Genomic DNA, 13,328 nt, shown 5'->3' with positions numbered 1-13,328 from the left:
AGTACCTATTTATTGACCACCTGCTTTGCGCAGGACAGCACAGCGGGAATGTGGTAGGTGGAGTGGCATAGGGGCTTGCCCGGACAGGCTGCTGCCCTTGGGGACTGAATTTTGTAAGGTAAACAAAACATGCATAAAAAATCATAACCTGGCAAAAAGTGGACTATGTGTCCATACAAAGCCCCAAGGGACTAGAGGAGGGAGACAATAATGTCAGCTGTGGGGATCATAAATGGTTGTATTGGGTGGTAACTTTTGAAATGGACCTTGATGGATAGTAAGAAAGTTATGGGGTCATGAAGGCCATTTCAGACAAAGGGAAGTCATAAGTTAAGGAAGGAGTATTGGAAATTATGTGTGTATAGGGAATGGTGAATGGTCAAGTTTGATTCAGAGATACAGTGCTAGGTACAGTGGCTCTCATCTGCAATTTCACCTACTTAGGAGGCTGAGGTGAGAGGATTGCTTGAGCCCAGGAGTTTGAGGCTGCAGTGAGCTATAATCATGTCACGGCATTCTAGCCTGGGTGACAGAGTGAGACCCTGTCTCAAAAAATTTAATAAGGAATACAGTGTCTGAGAGGTAGTAGGCTATAGAATTTAGAAATGTCTAGAACAATGCTTGACACTTAAAAGAAGCCTGGTGAATATTGGACAAATTGATGGAAAAAAAGGGAAGGAAAGTTATAGCCAGATTCTAGAGGACTGAAGCGCTTATAGTTTATTCTTCAGACTGAGTAATTTGAGCTAGGAGAAACTGTGTTCACAGCTGTGCTTCTGAAAGATCAGTCTGGGTGCACTATGTGAAGGAAATCGAGTAGTAGGGAAAGCTGGTGGAGGGAGCCATTGTTTCAGGGCTGGTTATGTGACAGGATGGGTCTGAAACATGAGTGACAATAAGAATTCCATAAATAAGGGTCATCCCAACTTAGACTCAGTGACTAGCTGCTGGATACTGGTAACAAGGAGATAAAGATATCCAAAGACTGAGTGACAGGGGGTGGTGCTGGTCCTGTAGGCAGCAATGAGGACTCAAGCAGAGCTAACCCAGTATGGTAGTAGGGCAAGGAGAGGAACTATGTGTCTGTGGAAGGCGTTTCATGAATATTCACATAATGGGGAATCAGTGAGATGGTTTCACCCTCATTATCCTTGTAATTAATGCACGGATGGCAGAACGCTCAAGTACAAACATGAAGACGCTGAACTGTTCCATGTTGACCAGCAGTCGTTGCATTTGTTCGTGCTACCTGGGTGGGGCACAGTAGCATGCAACACACTGAACAGAGTCTTCTCTGGGTTACAGACATCAGCGTGGACCATCCTGATGAGAAGTCCATAATCACTTATGTGGTGACTTATTACCACTACTTCTCTAAGATGAAGGCCTTAGCTGTTGAAGGAAAACGAATTGGAAAGGTGAGCTGGTGCCAATTTTGTGAGTTGTGAGACATGATTAAGGTTAATTGAGCCCTCATTCTCCCATGCACTCATAAAGTTTGCCAGTAGCAATTTGTAGTGGACTCTCCGGATGGTAGGGAAATCGGCGGAAGCTCCTTCATCCTGAAGGGTAGTAAGAGGTGGGAGAGATGGCCACCATATTTAGGAAAGGATCTGGGGGCTATCTCAAACCCAGCAACATCTTTCTCCTCAACCGCTCCAGGAAATTGGGTGTTGGAAATCTGATCGAGTTGCCTAATGTCATGGGTGTGACATCCTACTTACCACAGTTGAAAAGGCCCCAGCATCGTGCTTTTTACTTCTCATTTGGCTGATGTTCACCTGCCATGTTTTCAAAACACCTCAGACCAGATGACGTTGTCCTCTCAATGCAGTGAAGTCAAAAATTAATGGGCATTTATGGGACAGGATCAAGCTAAATTGAGCCCTTTTTGTTTCTCTAGGGATTTCAGATGTTAGGCTACAGAAATCATTCAGAATCTCTTTGCTAGGGGGTTGGGAAGTTACAGAACCAATTACAGTTAAGCTGTCATTGCTCACAAATAATAATCACAGTCTGGGCCCCTCTTAGCAGATGGTTCCTTGAGTTAAAATGCTTGTGCCCAGGTGCAGCTGAACTGTTTCAAAGCTGGTCAACTGTTTCAGAGCTGGCCAAACTGTTTCAAAGCCGGTCGTTTTGTGTGCGTGCACTCGTATAGGGTTACAATTGTATTTAACTTATGGAGTGACATGATCTTTTCAATTTTTCTATCCCTTGTTTACAGGTGCTTGACAATGCTATTGAAACAGAAAAAATGATTGAAAAGTATGAATCACTTGCCTCTGACCTTCTGGAATGGATTGAACAAACCATCATCATTCTGAACAATCGCAAATTTGCCAATTCACTGGTCGGGGTTCAACAGCAGCTTCAGGCATTCAACACTTACCGCACTGTGGAGAAACCACCCAAGTAAGATGCATATTGTAGTGTGATCATTAATATGGAAAGACACATCACTGTAGCCAACAGATCCCTATGTTCTGATTTCTGTAATCTCATCTCTTAACTGAATGCCTCTCAGCAGTGTGTCCTACTCCTTTTCATCTGAATCTGTGTTGCTGAGATTTATGATAGATCATGCTCTCTCTGAGCCCTTCCCAATAGAAATGTGCCACTGACATACAGGATATATGAGAATTCCAAGAAATGGTACAAGTCCCCAACCCCTTATCCAAAACCATTGTACCTAGTGTGTTTCAGGATTCCATAATTTTTGGATTTTAAAAAAACAGCACAGCTCATATGTTGTATATTATAAGACCCCAGATGGGACTAAGGCAATAGCCCATAAGCCCAGTAAGTATCTGTAGCAAAATGTGTAAATATTCACATTGCATTAGATAAAGAAAGATAATAGATAATTTCATAACAGTTCAGAACAGGTTTTGCAACCCAAAAAAAGTTTGATTTTTTTTCATATCTTTTTTAAGTTCATAATTGTTGAATAAGGATTGTAGACCTTATCTATTGCTTACCATAGTTCCAAAGTTATTTTTTCTTTTCTGAAAACTCAGTTGCATATATCTTGGTAAGGTCTCTAAAACCCATTGAAAATTACATTAGGTAGACATTTGAAATAATTCGTGTTGAATGCATTCAGCTACACTGAATGAATGAAGTAAGTCCATTGTCCAGGATTTGGGGTTTAAACCTTGATTGAAGTGAATACAAAAGAGTATTGCATGCCTTTGACACCCTCAAATATAAATGTCAGCAACAACAACCAACCACAAAGAAATTCAACGGTTTGGTATGTTTCAAGGTTTGTAATAGCCAATAAGCAACCTACTGATGTCTCTTTGACATGCATTTCATGTAAGTCAGACCAGAGTTAAATGGTTTTTAAAATGCATGACAGTGTGAAATTGTTTTTTTCTCCAGTACCAAATGAATGTTTTCCCCTGTGTTTAGATTTACTGAGAAGGGGAACTTGGAAGTGCTGCTCTTCACCATTCAGAGCAAGATGAGGGCCAACAACCAGAAGGTCTACATGCCCCGGGAGGGGAAGCTCATCTCTGACATCAACAAGGTAAAGTGGATCTGGACTCTGCATGGGCCCTGACCTCCTGGAGGCTTCAGGTTCTATCACTAGGTCTCGACTGCTAAGAGGACAAGAGACTGGAAGGGGCTGTCCCCACCTGCCGAATTGACAATTGGCAGCTGGTGCTCAGGTGTGGCAAAGGACCAAGCAAACAATGGTACCGGGTTAGGCTGCTGGAGGCTTCAGGGGGCAATGTTAGATTTTATCAAACCAGCTTTGGCGTAGGCTATACACCTTGCTACTCAGATACATATCACTTTACTTCTCATCTGAGGCAATCGTTTCAAACATCTTTAAATTACAGAAAGGAGAAATTGAAACCTTATTTCATGTGTTTGGAATCATAGTAGTTGTGGGGCTTAGGATGTTGGCTTCTTGCATTAGAGATGCTGTCAAATAAGCAATTTTAATCATCATGCCTATTATGCCTGCAGTTATAGAAATTCACAGCAGGCATTATTTCCAACTAGAAAGAAATTTGAAAAATTCTAGAACTTTGGTCACTTGTACAGAACTACATTCCTTTATGCTGCTCATTAAAATTTTTTTTTTTAATGGAGACAGGGTCTCACTATATAGCCCAGGCTCGTCTTGAACTCCTGGCCTCAAACAATCCTCCCACCTCGGCTTTCAAAGTGCTGGAATTATAGGCGTGAGCCACTGCGTCTGGCCCCACTTAGATTCCTTCGAGTGGAATGTTTGATTTTTTTTTTTAGGTGAAGAAATACATTTCATAGGAGTGAATTTAATATGGACAGTAGGTCAGGATTTTGAAAGAAATTTCAGATGTGTAAATTTTTTAAAAGTGGCCCAGGGTGGAATGAATGAGAAATTCATATGAATTCTTAGAAAAATCATTTATCTTTTTTATATGATCAAAGCTATTTAAGATAATTTATTTCCTCTTAGAGATTTATAATTTACTTATATTGCTTCATAGCTACAGTTTTGTTATCCAAGTACAACACAGAATCTTTAGATTTAGATGATGGAAGAGCGTTCCCATGAGGATACACTGAGAGAAAAACCCATTTTTTTCCTCAAGGCTTGAGAGTCAGTGAGGGTGGGAATGGGATTTCCCATTCAAGTTGTCAGGTCCTTTTGAGAAATATTAGCTGTTGACTGTAACCACGGAAGTTTTCTTGAACACTGCAGGAAACTGTGTTTGTGTGTGTGTGTATTTTCATTTTTGTAGGCCTGGGAAAGACTGGAAAAAGCGGAACACGAAAGAGAACTGGCTTTGCGGAATGAGCTCATAAGACAGGAGAAACTGGAACAGCTCGCCCGCAGATTTGATCGCAAGGCAGCTATGAGGGAGACTTGGCTGAGCGAAAACCAGCGTCTGGTGTCTCAGGTTCTGCTCTTGACATTATTAAAAAGACTGTTCCTAGGGTAATCTAGAAATACAGACCATCCCCAGGGGCATAGGGCCAGAGGACAGCTGCTTATCGACATTCATTATTCTGGAGGAACGTCAGGTCACCTTGGCCACTTCCCATTAAGAGGATGTTTATAATTTCTAATATACATTTCTATTTATCTAACTTTTCATAGATTTGGAAGCAGCTCAAGCAGAGTTTGTTTTAGAGCCATTGAGTGTGTGTGAACTGTTCACATTTATGATAAGTTCTAACAGTTTCTCTCTTTTCTTTAATCTTTGACCAACTAATCCTACGAGGCAGTTAGACTGGTTGTGAAATAAACAAAAATGGCTTGCTTTTCCACCTGGCTTGACATAAGCTATCACCTGCTCTAGCTTTTCAGTAAGGTACTAGATATGAACTGGGCCCTTCTGCAAAATGAGCAGTTACTAGTTTGCTTTGAGGAGGGCAGCTAAGCTCAAGGCAGAGACCAGTGGGGTGGGGGACTCAGGAGTCAGATTTGGCTTTAAGACCACCAGGGATTAATGTGTGCTCAAGATTTCATGTCTGTTCTTTTACTTTTTTTGCGGGGGGGTGGGGGGGGGTGCGCGGGAAATAGGTTTTTTTGTTTTGTTTTTGAGGCAGAGTTTCACTCTTGTCATTCAGGCTGGAGTGCAGTGGCGCAATCTCGGCTCACTGCAACCTCTGCTTCCCAGGTTCAAGCGATTTTCCTGCCTTAGCCTACCAAGTAGCTGGCATTACAGGCACGTGCCACCACGCCCGGCTACTTTTTGTATTTTTAGTAGAGACAGGGTTTCACAATGTTGGCCAGGCTGGTCTCGAACTCCTGACCTCAAGTGATCTGCCCGCCTCGGCCTCCCAAATTGCTGGGATTACAAGCATGAGCTACTGTGCCCGGGTGGATTTTTTATTTTCCTTCTTTTCATTCCGTTTCTCTGTAGGACAACTTCGGGTTTGACCTTCCTGCAGTTGAGGCCGCCACAAAAAAGCACGAGGCCATTGAGACAGACATTGCTGCATACGAGGAGCGTGTGCAGGCTGTGGTAGCCGTGGCCAGGGAGCTCGAGGCCGAGAATTACCATGACATCAAGCGCATCACAGCGAGGAAGGACAATGTCATCCGGCTCTGGGAATACCTACTGGAACTGCTCAGGGCCCGGAGACAGCGGCTCGAGATGAACCTGGGGCTGCAGAAGATATTCCAGGAAATGCTCTACATTATGGACTGGATGGATGAAATGAAGGTAAAACCTGACCGAAAGGAAGGACGACAGAGCTGATCCAACCAGGGCTCTCTTTTCTGTGACTCATTCACTAAACCCCTACGTACAGCTGTATGCCTTGTCTAACTGCCCACCTGTACAGCTAGAGAGGAGCCACATCACCCATGGGAAGATTGCTAGCTCAGGAATTAAATGAGACGTGAAGTGTGAAAAAGTTGTAAAGACCAGTTCAGTAGCCAGAGCTCTGTTTCTGTGATTTAGATCTAACTTAGATATATCCTATTGTAGGGAATCAATCACATTGTGGCTTTATTTTTAAGTTTTCAGGGTTAAACTAACTTACTGTTTCATTGATCTGTGAGTGAGTGGTACTACTTTGGGCAGGGGTCCCGGAGAGGTGGTATGGGGAGAAGGGAGGAGTGGTAGGTGCCATGGACAGAGGAGAGGTCAGGAACCAGGCAGCCAGAGTTCTGATTGTGAGTGCCTGAGTTGCCTAATCCTCTTTGAGCCCTCTTTCTTGGTCTTTAAATGGAGATTGTACTTACTATCTACCTCATCCAATTATTGCAAGGATGGAATGCAGTAGTATGTGCACAGATCATGGAATGGGCTGGATGGCAGTGGCTGGTCATGCCATTTATTGACTGCTCTTAGCATAGAGTTCCAACCTTTCCCCCTTCCCAGGAAGAGACGTGCTATCATGCCATGGCCCTGTACCTGTTCATGTCCTCCAATGCAGGCCATGGAATGCTCAGCCATGTCAAGCAGTTCTCCAGCTGGGAGGCCTTTAGCCTTGTAGACAGAAGAAAATAGGACAGTTTTCAGACAGTCCCATGAAGCTTCCTTTGTCTCAGCACACTGTGTTCCCAAGCTTGACCTTATGCAAGAGATTCCCTTTCCAGGATATAAGCTGTCATCTGTTGCCTACCTCTTGGACTGTTCCTGGCAGAGGGGCAAAGTCATCTGATACCATCAGTTTTCCCTCCTATTGTTCCAGATTTACAGTGTTCTTAGGTCTGGTCTCTCTTGACCTCTCAAAATAGAAATGTTCGTAAAATGTAGCAGAGAGGGACTCTTCATTTTATAAATCATGATGCACATTGTAACTCAGTTGGTCCAGAGACTTCCTCAGAAGTAAGAGTGAAGTAGAAATCTCATCTGGCGAGGATGTAGAATGAGGCCCCCAAATTTCGCTGGTTGATGGAAGAAACAAGAAAATATCAGTGGGTTCAAACTTAAACGCTTGAAGTTGCTTGGGGTCTACTAAGCAAGACAGCCACCTGACCCTGCTCTCCTTATTGGTTTAAAGATGTGGCTTGTAAGCTTTTCAAGTAGATTGTTTTCCCATTGATTGTGTAAGTACAGTAGAGGCATACCAATAAGCTCTTAACAGAGGAAAAACATTCACTTACAGGCTCAGCAACTTCTAAAAGATTTCTTTCAACTTTGAAGTGACCAAGTCTATCACCTTTATTTATTTATTTTTGAGTAGTTGTTGCAGCGGTTTCTTCTTGAAGCTCCAGTTTATATTTTGGAATCTTTCATACAGCACCACCGCCCCCCCCAACCCCTACCCCTGCTGGCCCTCACCATCTTTTTCTTCTATTCTGCACTTTTTAGTGTAGATTTGACGTACTTATTCCAAGTTTGGTGATCCTTAGTTTGTGATAGCTCTCCTGACTCAGGCCTTCAGGTTCGATTTGTTTTGTTCTGGTTTGTTGGCCATCATCTTCCCCTGAAGGTGTGGGGTCCATGGCAGACTAGAGGGAAGGCACAGCTTCATTGCTGGCTCTCTGCTTGTCCAAAGATGATGTGATGCTGAAGTCAAGGCTATAGTCACAGATGTCCTTTTGGTTGCTTCTTGTGCACAGGTGCTAGTATTGTCTCAAGACTATGGCAAACACTTACTTGGTGTGGAAGACCTGTTACAGAAGCACACCCTGGTTGAAGCAGACATTGGCATCCAGGCAGAGCGGGTGAGAGGTGTCAATGCCTCCGCCCAGAAGTTCGCAACAGACGGGGAAGGTAAGGATGGCCCATTCCAAGCATTACCTCCGGGTCACCAGAGATTCATATTTATAGAAACACAGTGGGGCTTTTGAAGTTACTGTGCCACTATACATTCCTGGTGGGTTTGTCATGGGAGCATGAAATACGGTGGAGTGGCCTTCTGAACACTAACTCCGTCTTGTTTTTCTGGAATTGATACATCCTTTCCTTAAATACGCAAATGCTGCCTTTGCTTTGAGTGGCTTGGTGTTTGGCAGTGAGACTTTGTCATACCTCAGTCTCTCTGGCCATGTACCGACACCCTGGTGTGGCTGTTCCAGCAGCTCCTGGCTTTCACAGCTGGTTGCATATACCTCTCTTTGGAGGATGTTTAGAATGATTTGGTTATGCTTCGTATATTTCTAGAAACAATTATATGCAGCTGCCTTTTTCATATGATTCAAGTGCTTTCTTGCAGGAGGATGATCACTTTGTCTGCGGTTTGGCCAAAAAAAATAATGTTTATCATTGCCCTCACTCCTGTTCTAGTCAAGTTATTAGAAGGTGCTCCATTGCCTTATCACATGGCCCTGCATTTACATTTAGCAGTGAGCTGGTAATCATAAGAATGTGGGGTGTAGCTTACTGCCTGCCAGTGAGCCTACACCCATGCTGAGCTCCCTCACACAGCTACATTCCTTCCTTGATGTTAAACAGGTTACAAGCCCTGTGACCCCCAGGTGATCCGAGACCGCGTGGCCCACATGGAGTTCTGTTATCAAGAGCTTTGCCAGCTGGCGGCTGAGCGCAGGGCCCGTCTGGAAGAGTCCCGCCGCCTCTGGAAGTTCTTCTGGGAGATGGCAGAAGAGGAAGGCTGGATACGGGAGAAGGAGAAGATCCTGTCCTCAGACGATTACGGGAAAGACCTGACCAGCGTCATGCGCCTGCTCAGCAAGCACCGGGCATTCGAGGACGAGATGAGCGGCCGCAGTGGCCACTTTGAGCAGGCCATCAAGGAAGGCGAAGACATGATCGCAGAGGAGCACTTCGGGTCGGAGAAGATCCGTGAGAGGATCATTTACATCCGGGAGCAGTGGGCCAACCTAGAGCAGCTCTCGGCCATTCGGAAGAAGCGCCTGGAGGAGGCCTCCCTGCTGCACCAGTTCCAGGCAGATGCTGATGACATTGATGCCTGGATGCTGGACATCCTCAAGATTGTCTCCAGCAGCGACGTGGGCCACGATGAGTATTCCACACAGTCTCTGGTCAAGAAACACAAGGACGTGGCGGAAGAGATCGCCAATTACAGGCCCACCCTTGACACGCTGCACGAACAAGCCAGCGCCCTCCCCCAGGAGCATGCCGAGTCTCCAGACGTGAGGGGCAGGCTGTCGGGCATCGAGGAGCGGTATAAGGAGGTGGCAGAGCTGACGCGGCTGCGGAAGCAGGCACTCCAGGACACTCTGGCCCTGTACAAGATGTTCAGCGAGGCTGATGCCTGTGAGCTCTGGATCGACGAGAAGGAGCAGTGGCTCAACAACATGCAGATCCCAGAGAAGCTGGAGGATCTGGAGGTCATCCAGCACAGGTGAGCGGGGTGCTGGTCAGCCACTGGCCTGTTCCTTGTGACCACCAGTGGCCCAGGAGGTGACCACCCTGTCAAATTGCCATTTCAGATTTGAGAGCCTAGAACCAGAAATGAACAACCAGGCTTCCCGGGTCGCAGTGGTGAACCAGATTGCACGCCAGCTGATGCACAGCGGCCACCCAAGTGAGAAGGAAATCAAAGCCCAGCAGGACAAACTCAACACAAGGTGAGCACGTGGCCAGCAGTGTGCCAGCCTCCCGCATGTGGGGCTGGGGAGGGTGAGGTCACTCATCGAGCTTTGCTGTTGGGAATTTCCCACATGGGGTCATCGACATTGCAACACTGATGTCATGGCATTGGCACGTGCCTTTTGACATGTCCTTGTTTTGTAAGAAGTGTCTCTCAGGGCAACATCATTGGTTGCAGGAGGATTATCTGAGTCAGCCCAGCATCTGCCCCTCGCCACACCAAAGTTAGGGCCTTGGTGTGACCTGTGTCCAGTGTAGAAAGTATTAAGATGACACCTGTGCTATCCATTTTATAGTAACTTCAGGAACAGGACTCTAGCATGTTTAACACTTAATTTGCCAATGAAAGTCCTGATTGTCAGGGCAGACCTTTGTTCCAGTCTTATCTTTCTGTTGAGTAAACATGTTTGAGTAGGTTATGGCAACTGGCCCCAGTTTTGAAGGTTACCATCAGTCTTAGATTTGGAAAACGTTCATTAGGTAGAGTTGAGAGATGTGTAAAATGTGTCACAGACATGAATTAATTGACTCTGGGAATGGATATGTTGTAATTGCTCACATTGGAGCTCTGTAACACATTCCTCTTCGTGACAGGCTTTTTCCAGATTACATTGCATCCCTGAGCTATTTCCATTATATTTGGTGTTCACAGTTTGAGTGAGATGATTTTCCAAAAAAGCATGTAGTCAAAGCACAGATGGAGAAAACACATAAGCAGCATTAACCCATCACTGTTCCTTTTGCAATCCAGCCATGGTCAGTCTTCCCTTTTTCACACTCGCTGTCTGCCCCTGCACTCACAGGTGGAGCCAGTTCAGAGAACTGGTTGACAGGAAGAAGGATGCCCTCCTGTCTGCCCTGAGCATCCAGAACTACCACCTCGAGTGCAACGAAACCAAATCCTGGATTCGGGAAAAGACCAAGGTCATCGAGTCCACCCAGGACCTGGGCAATGACCTGGCTGGCGTCATGGCCCTGCAGCGCAAGCTGACCGGCATGGAGCGGGACCTGGTGGCCATTGAGGCAAAGCTGAGTGACCTGCAGAAGGAGGCAGAGAAGCTGGAGTCCGAGCACCCCGACCAGGCCCAGGCCATCCTGTCTCGGCTGGCCGAGATCAGCGACGTGTGGGAGGAGATGAAGACCACCCTGAAAAACCGAGAGGCCTCCCTGGGAGAGGCCAGCAAGCTGCAACAGTTCCTACGGGACTTGGACGACTTCCAGTCCTGGCTCTCTAGGACCCAGACAGCGATCGCCTCGGAGGACATGCCAAACACCCTGACCGAGGCTGAGAAGCTGCTCACACAGCACGAGAACATCAAGAACGAGATCGACAACTACGAGGAGGACTACCAGAAGATGAGGGACATGGGCGAGATGGTCACCCAGGGGCAGACCGATGCCCAGTACATGTTTCTGCGGCAGCGGCTGCAGGCCCTGGACACTGGATGGAACGAGCTCCACAAGATGTGGGAGAACAGACAAAATCTCCTATCCCAGTCACATGCCTACCAGCAGTTCCTCAGAGACACGAAGCAAGCCGAAGCCTTTCTTAACAATCAGGTAAGGTTTGTTCCTGCCTTTGCTTCCTTTCCATGAAAGCAGCCCTGGCTGCCCTTTGAAATGTTTTGGCTGGGGCAGCTGGTTTAAACCACATCTGTATGGAATTATATGGATAATTTAGAGACTGATTTTTTTTTCCCCATACTCTTAAGGCATTGAAATCCATCACATTTTAGGGGACAGGAATTGAAAGTTGCCATAAGAGCTGCTTTGCCTTACAAAGCCTTATGTGTTCATAGTATGTCTTCATAATTGAGGTATTGATCCAATTTAAAAGATACAGTGAGGGCCAAGCATGATGACTCACTCCTGTAATCCCAGCTCTTGGGGAGGCTGGGACAGGAGAATCACTTGAGCCCAGGAGGTCAAGGGTGAAGTTAGCCGTGATCGTGCCACTGCACTCCAGCCTGGGTGGCAGGGTGAGACCCCGTCTCTTAAAAAAAAAAAAAAAAAAAAAAAAAAAAAAGTACGGTGAGGATTTTTTTTTTTCTTGAGACCAGTCTGTCTTCTTGCTCTAGAAGGGTCAGGGACTTCACCTGAGGACACAAGGTAGAGATTAGAGAAATAAAAACAGCTGAGGATAGTAACCAACTTTAGGGCTGTTACTGTCTCAGAGAGAGAGTATGAAGGGTACATTGCTGTTGCCTTGATAGGCACGTGAGAGGACCCTTGAGGCTGATACACAAAGCTTTGGTTCCTTTCCTCACTCTCTTCGGAAAAAAAAATTTAGAGCATTTAACCCCTGAGGGAAATTCGGTCAGTTACAGTGTCCCACTGGGTTTTTTTCCTCCTAACTTTTAATTTGATGTGATTTAATTATTTCATGTAAGTGTAATGAAGAAAGTGTTGTGAACTATGTTGCACGGAAATGTAGAACACAGGAAAATGAGATCCTTCATTGATCTGCTATGATTTGTTCCTCTTTTTAAATAAGGAGTATGTTCTGGCTCACACTGAAATGCCTACCACCTTGGAAGGAGCTGAAGCAGCAATTAAAAAGCAAGAGGACTTCATGACCACCATGGACGCCAATGAGGAGAAGATCAATGCTGTGGTGGAGACTGGCCGGAGGCTGGTGAGCGATGGGAACATCAACTCAGATCGCATCCAGGAGAAGGTGGACTCTATTGATGACAGGTACAGTTTTCTGAGGTTCTTAAGGGAGCCTTGCACCTTAGGGCTCTCAAACTTCTGAATCATTGGCCAGAAGCCCTTGGGAGTTTAGGTATAAATTTCCCAGTGGGCAGAATATGGGTGCCCAGCAGAAGTTCATCTACCCATACAGAAAATTAGTGAGCTGTGCATGACTGCCTGAGAATGTGGGTCTGGTGAGACACGTACAAGTGTCCACAAAAGGAAAGAAAGCCTGAGAAGCCAAGCTAATTCTTAACCAAGGACCTGTAAGAGCCGTAGTGCTGCATCGCGATCAGGTGTAAGCCATGCCCTTTGAGGATTAACACACGCTTGTGTCACCTGATGGGACCCCTGGCGCCAGGTATTCCCAGCCAAGCCCATGTTCCCCTTCATCCATGAGAAAGAAGCCTGTCAGGAGAGTGGGAAGGGAGGGTGAAGCTTGCTTGTTCTGAGTACCTGGCAAAGCTACAAAGGAACATTACCTGGACTTTTTTAGAAAATTGGCTTGGATAGTGCTGTAATAGGATCTTTTTCATGATGGAGAGGTAAATAAGAGCAAAGGTTATTTTCCTCTTCTGCCAGGGCATCTCCAGGATTGGATACACTTTCTTCATTTCTTGTTTAAAATTATTTTTTTATTTACGTGTGTGTGTGTGTCTG

At 45.6% G+C, this 13,328-nt stretch overlaps 1 protein-coding gene across 7 annotated transcripts in view; it reads left to right on the top strand.

Annotated features, from left to right (window-relative positions):
• Positions 1 to 13,328, top strand: part of SPTBN1 (spectrin beta, non-erythrocytic 1) — a 212,595-nt gene that overhangs the window by 163,026 nt on the left and 36,241 nt on the right. For all 7 annotated transcript variants that reach the window (XM_031008124.3, XM_055377900.2, XM_055377899.2 and 4 more), the window contains 10 exons: positions 1,306 to 1,418; positions 2,225 to 2,412; positions 3,415 to 3,532; positions 4,740 to 4,898; positions 5,868 to 6,170; positions 8,021 to 8,174; positions 8,856 to 9,726; positions 9,815 to 9,952; positions 10,778 to 11,534; positions 12,469 to 12,671. In XM_031008124.3, the coding sequence (XP_030863984.1) occupies positions 1,306 to 1,418; positions 2,225 to 2,412; positions 3,415 to 3,532; positions 4,740 to 4,898; positions 5,868 to 6,170; positions 8,021 to 8,174; positions 8,856 to 9,726; positions 9,815 to 9,952; positions 10,778 to 11,534; positions 12,469 to 12,671 (3,004 nt within the window). The remainder of the gene's footprint in view (positions 1 to 1,305; positions 1,419 to 2,224; positions 2,413 to 3,414; positions 3,533 to 4,739; positions 4,899 to 5,867; positions 6,171 to 8,020; positions 8,175 to 8,855; positions 9,727 to 9,814; positions 9,953 to 10,777; positions 11,535 to 12,468; positions 12,672 to 13,328) is intronic.

This window comes from Gorilla gorilla, chromosome 12 (genome assembly GCF_029281585.2).
Source record: "Gorilla gorilla gorilla isolate KB3781 chromosome 12, NHGRI_mGorGor1-v2.1_pri, whole genome shotgun sequence".
NCBI lineage: Eukaryota > Metazoa > Chordata > Mammalia > Primates > Hominidae > Gorilla > Gorilla gorilla.
The sequence above is the reverse complement of the archived record's forward strand: the minus strand, read 5'-3'. Positions and strand labels throughout refer to the sequence as shown.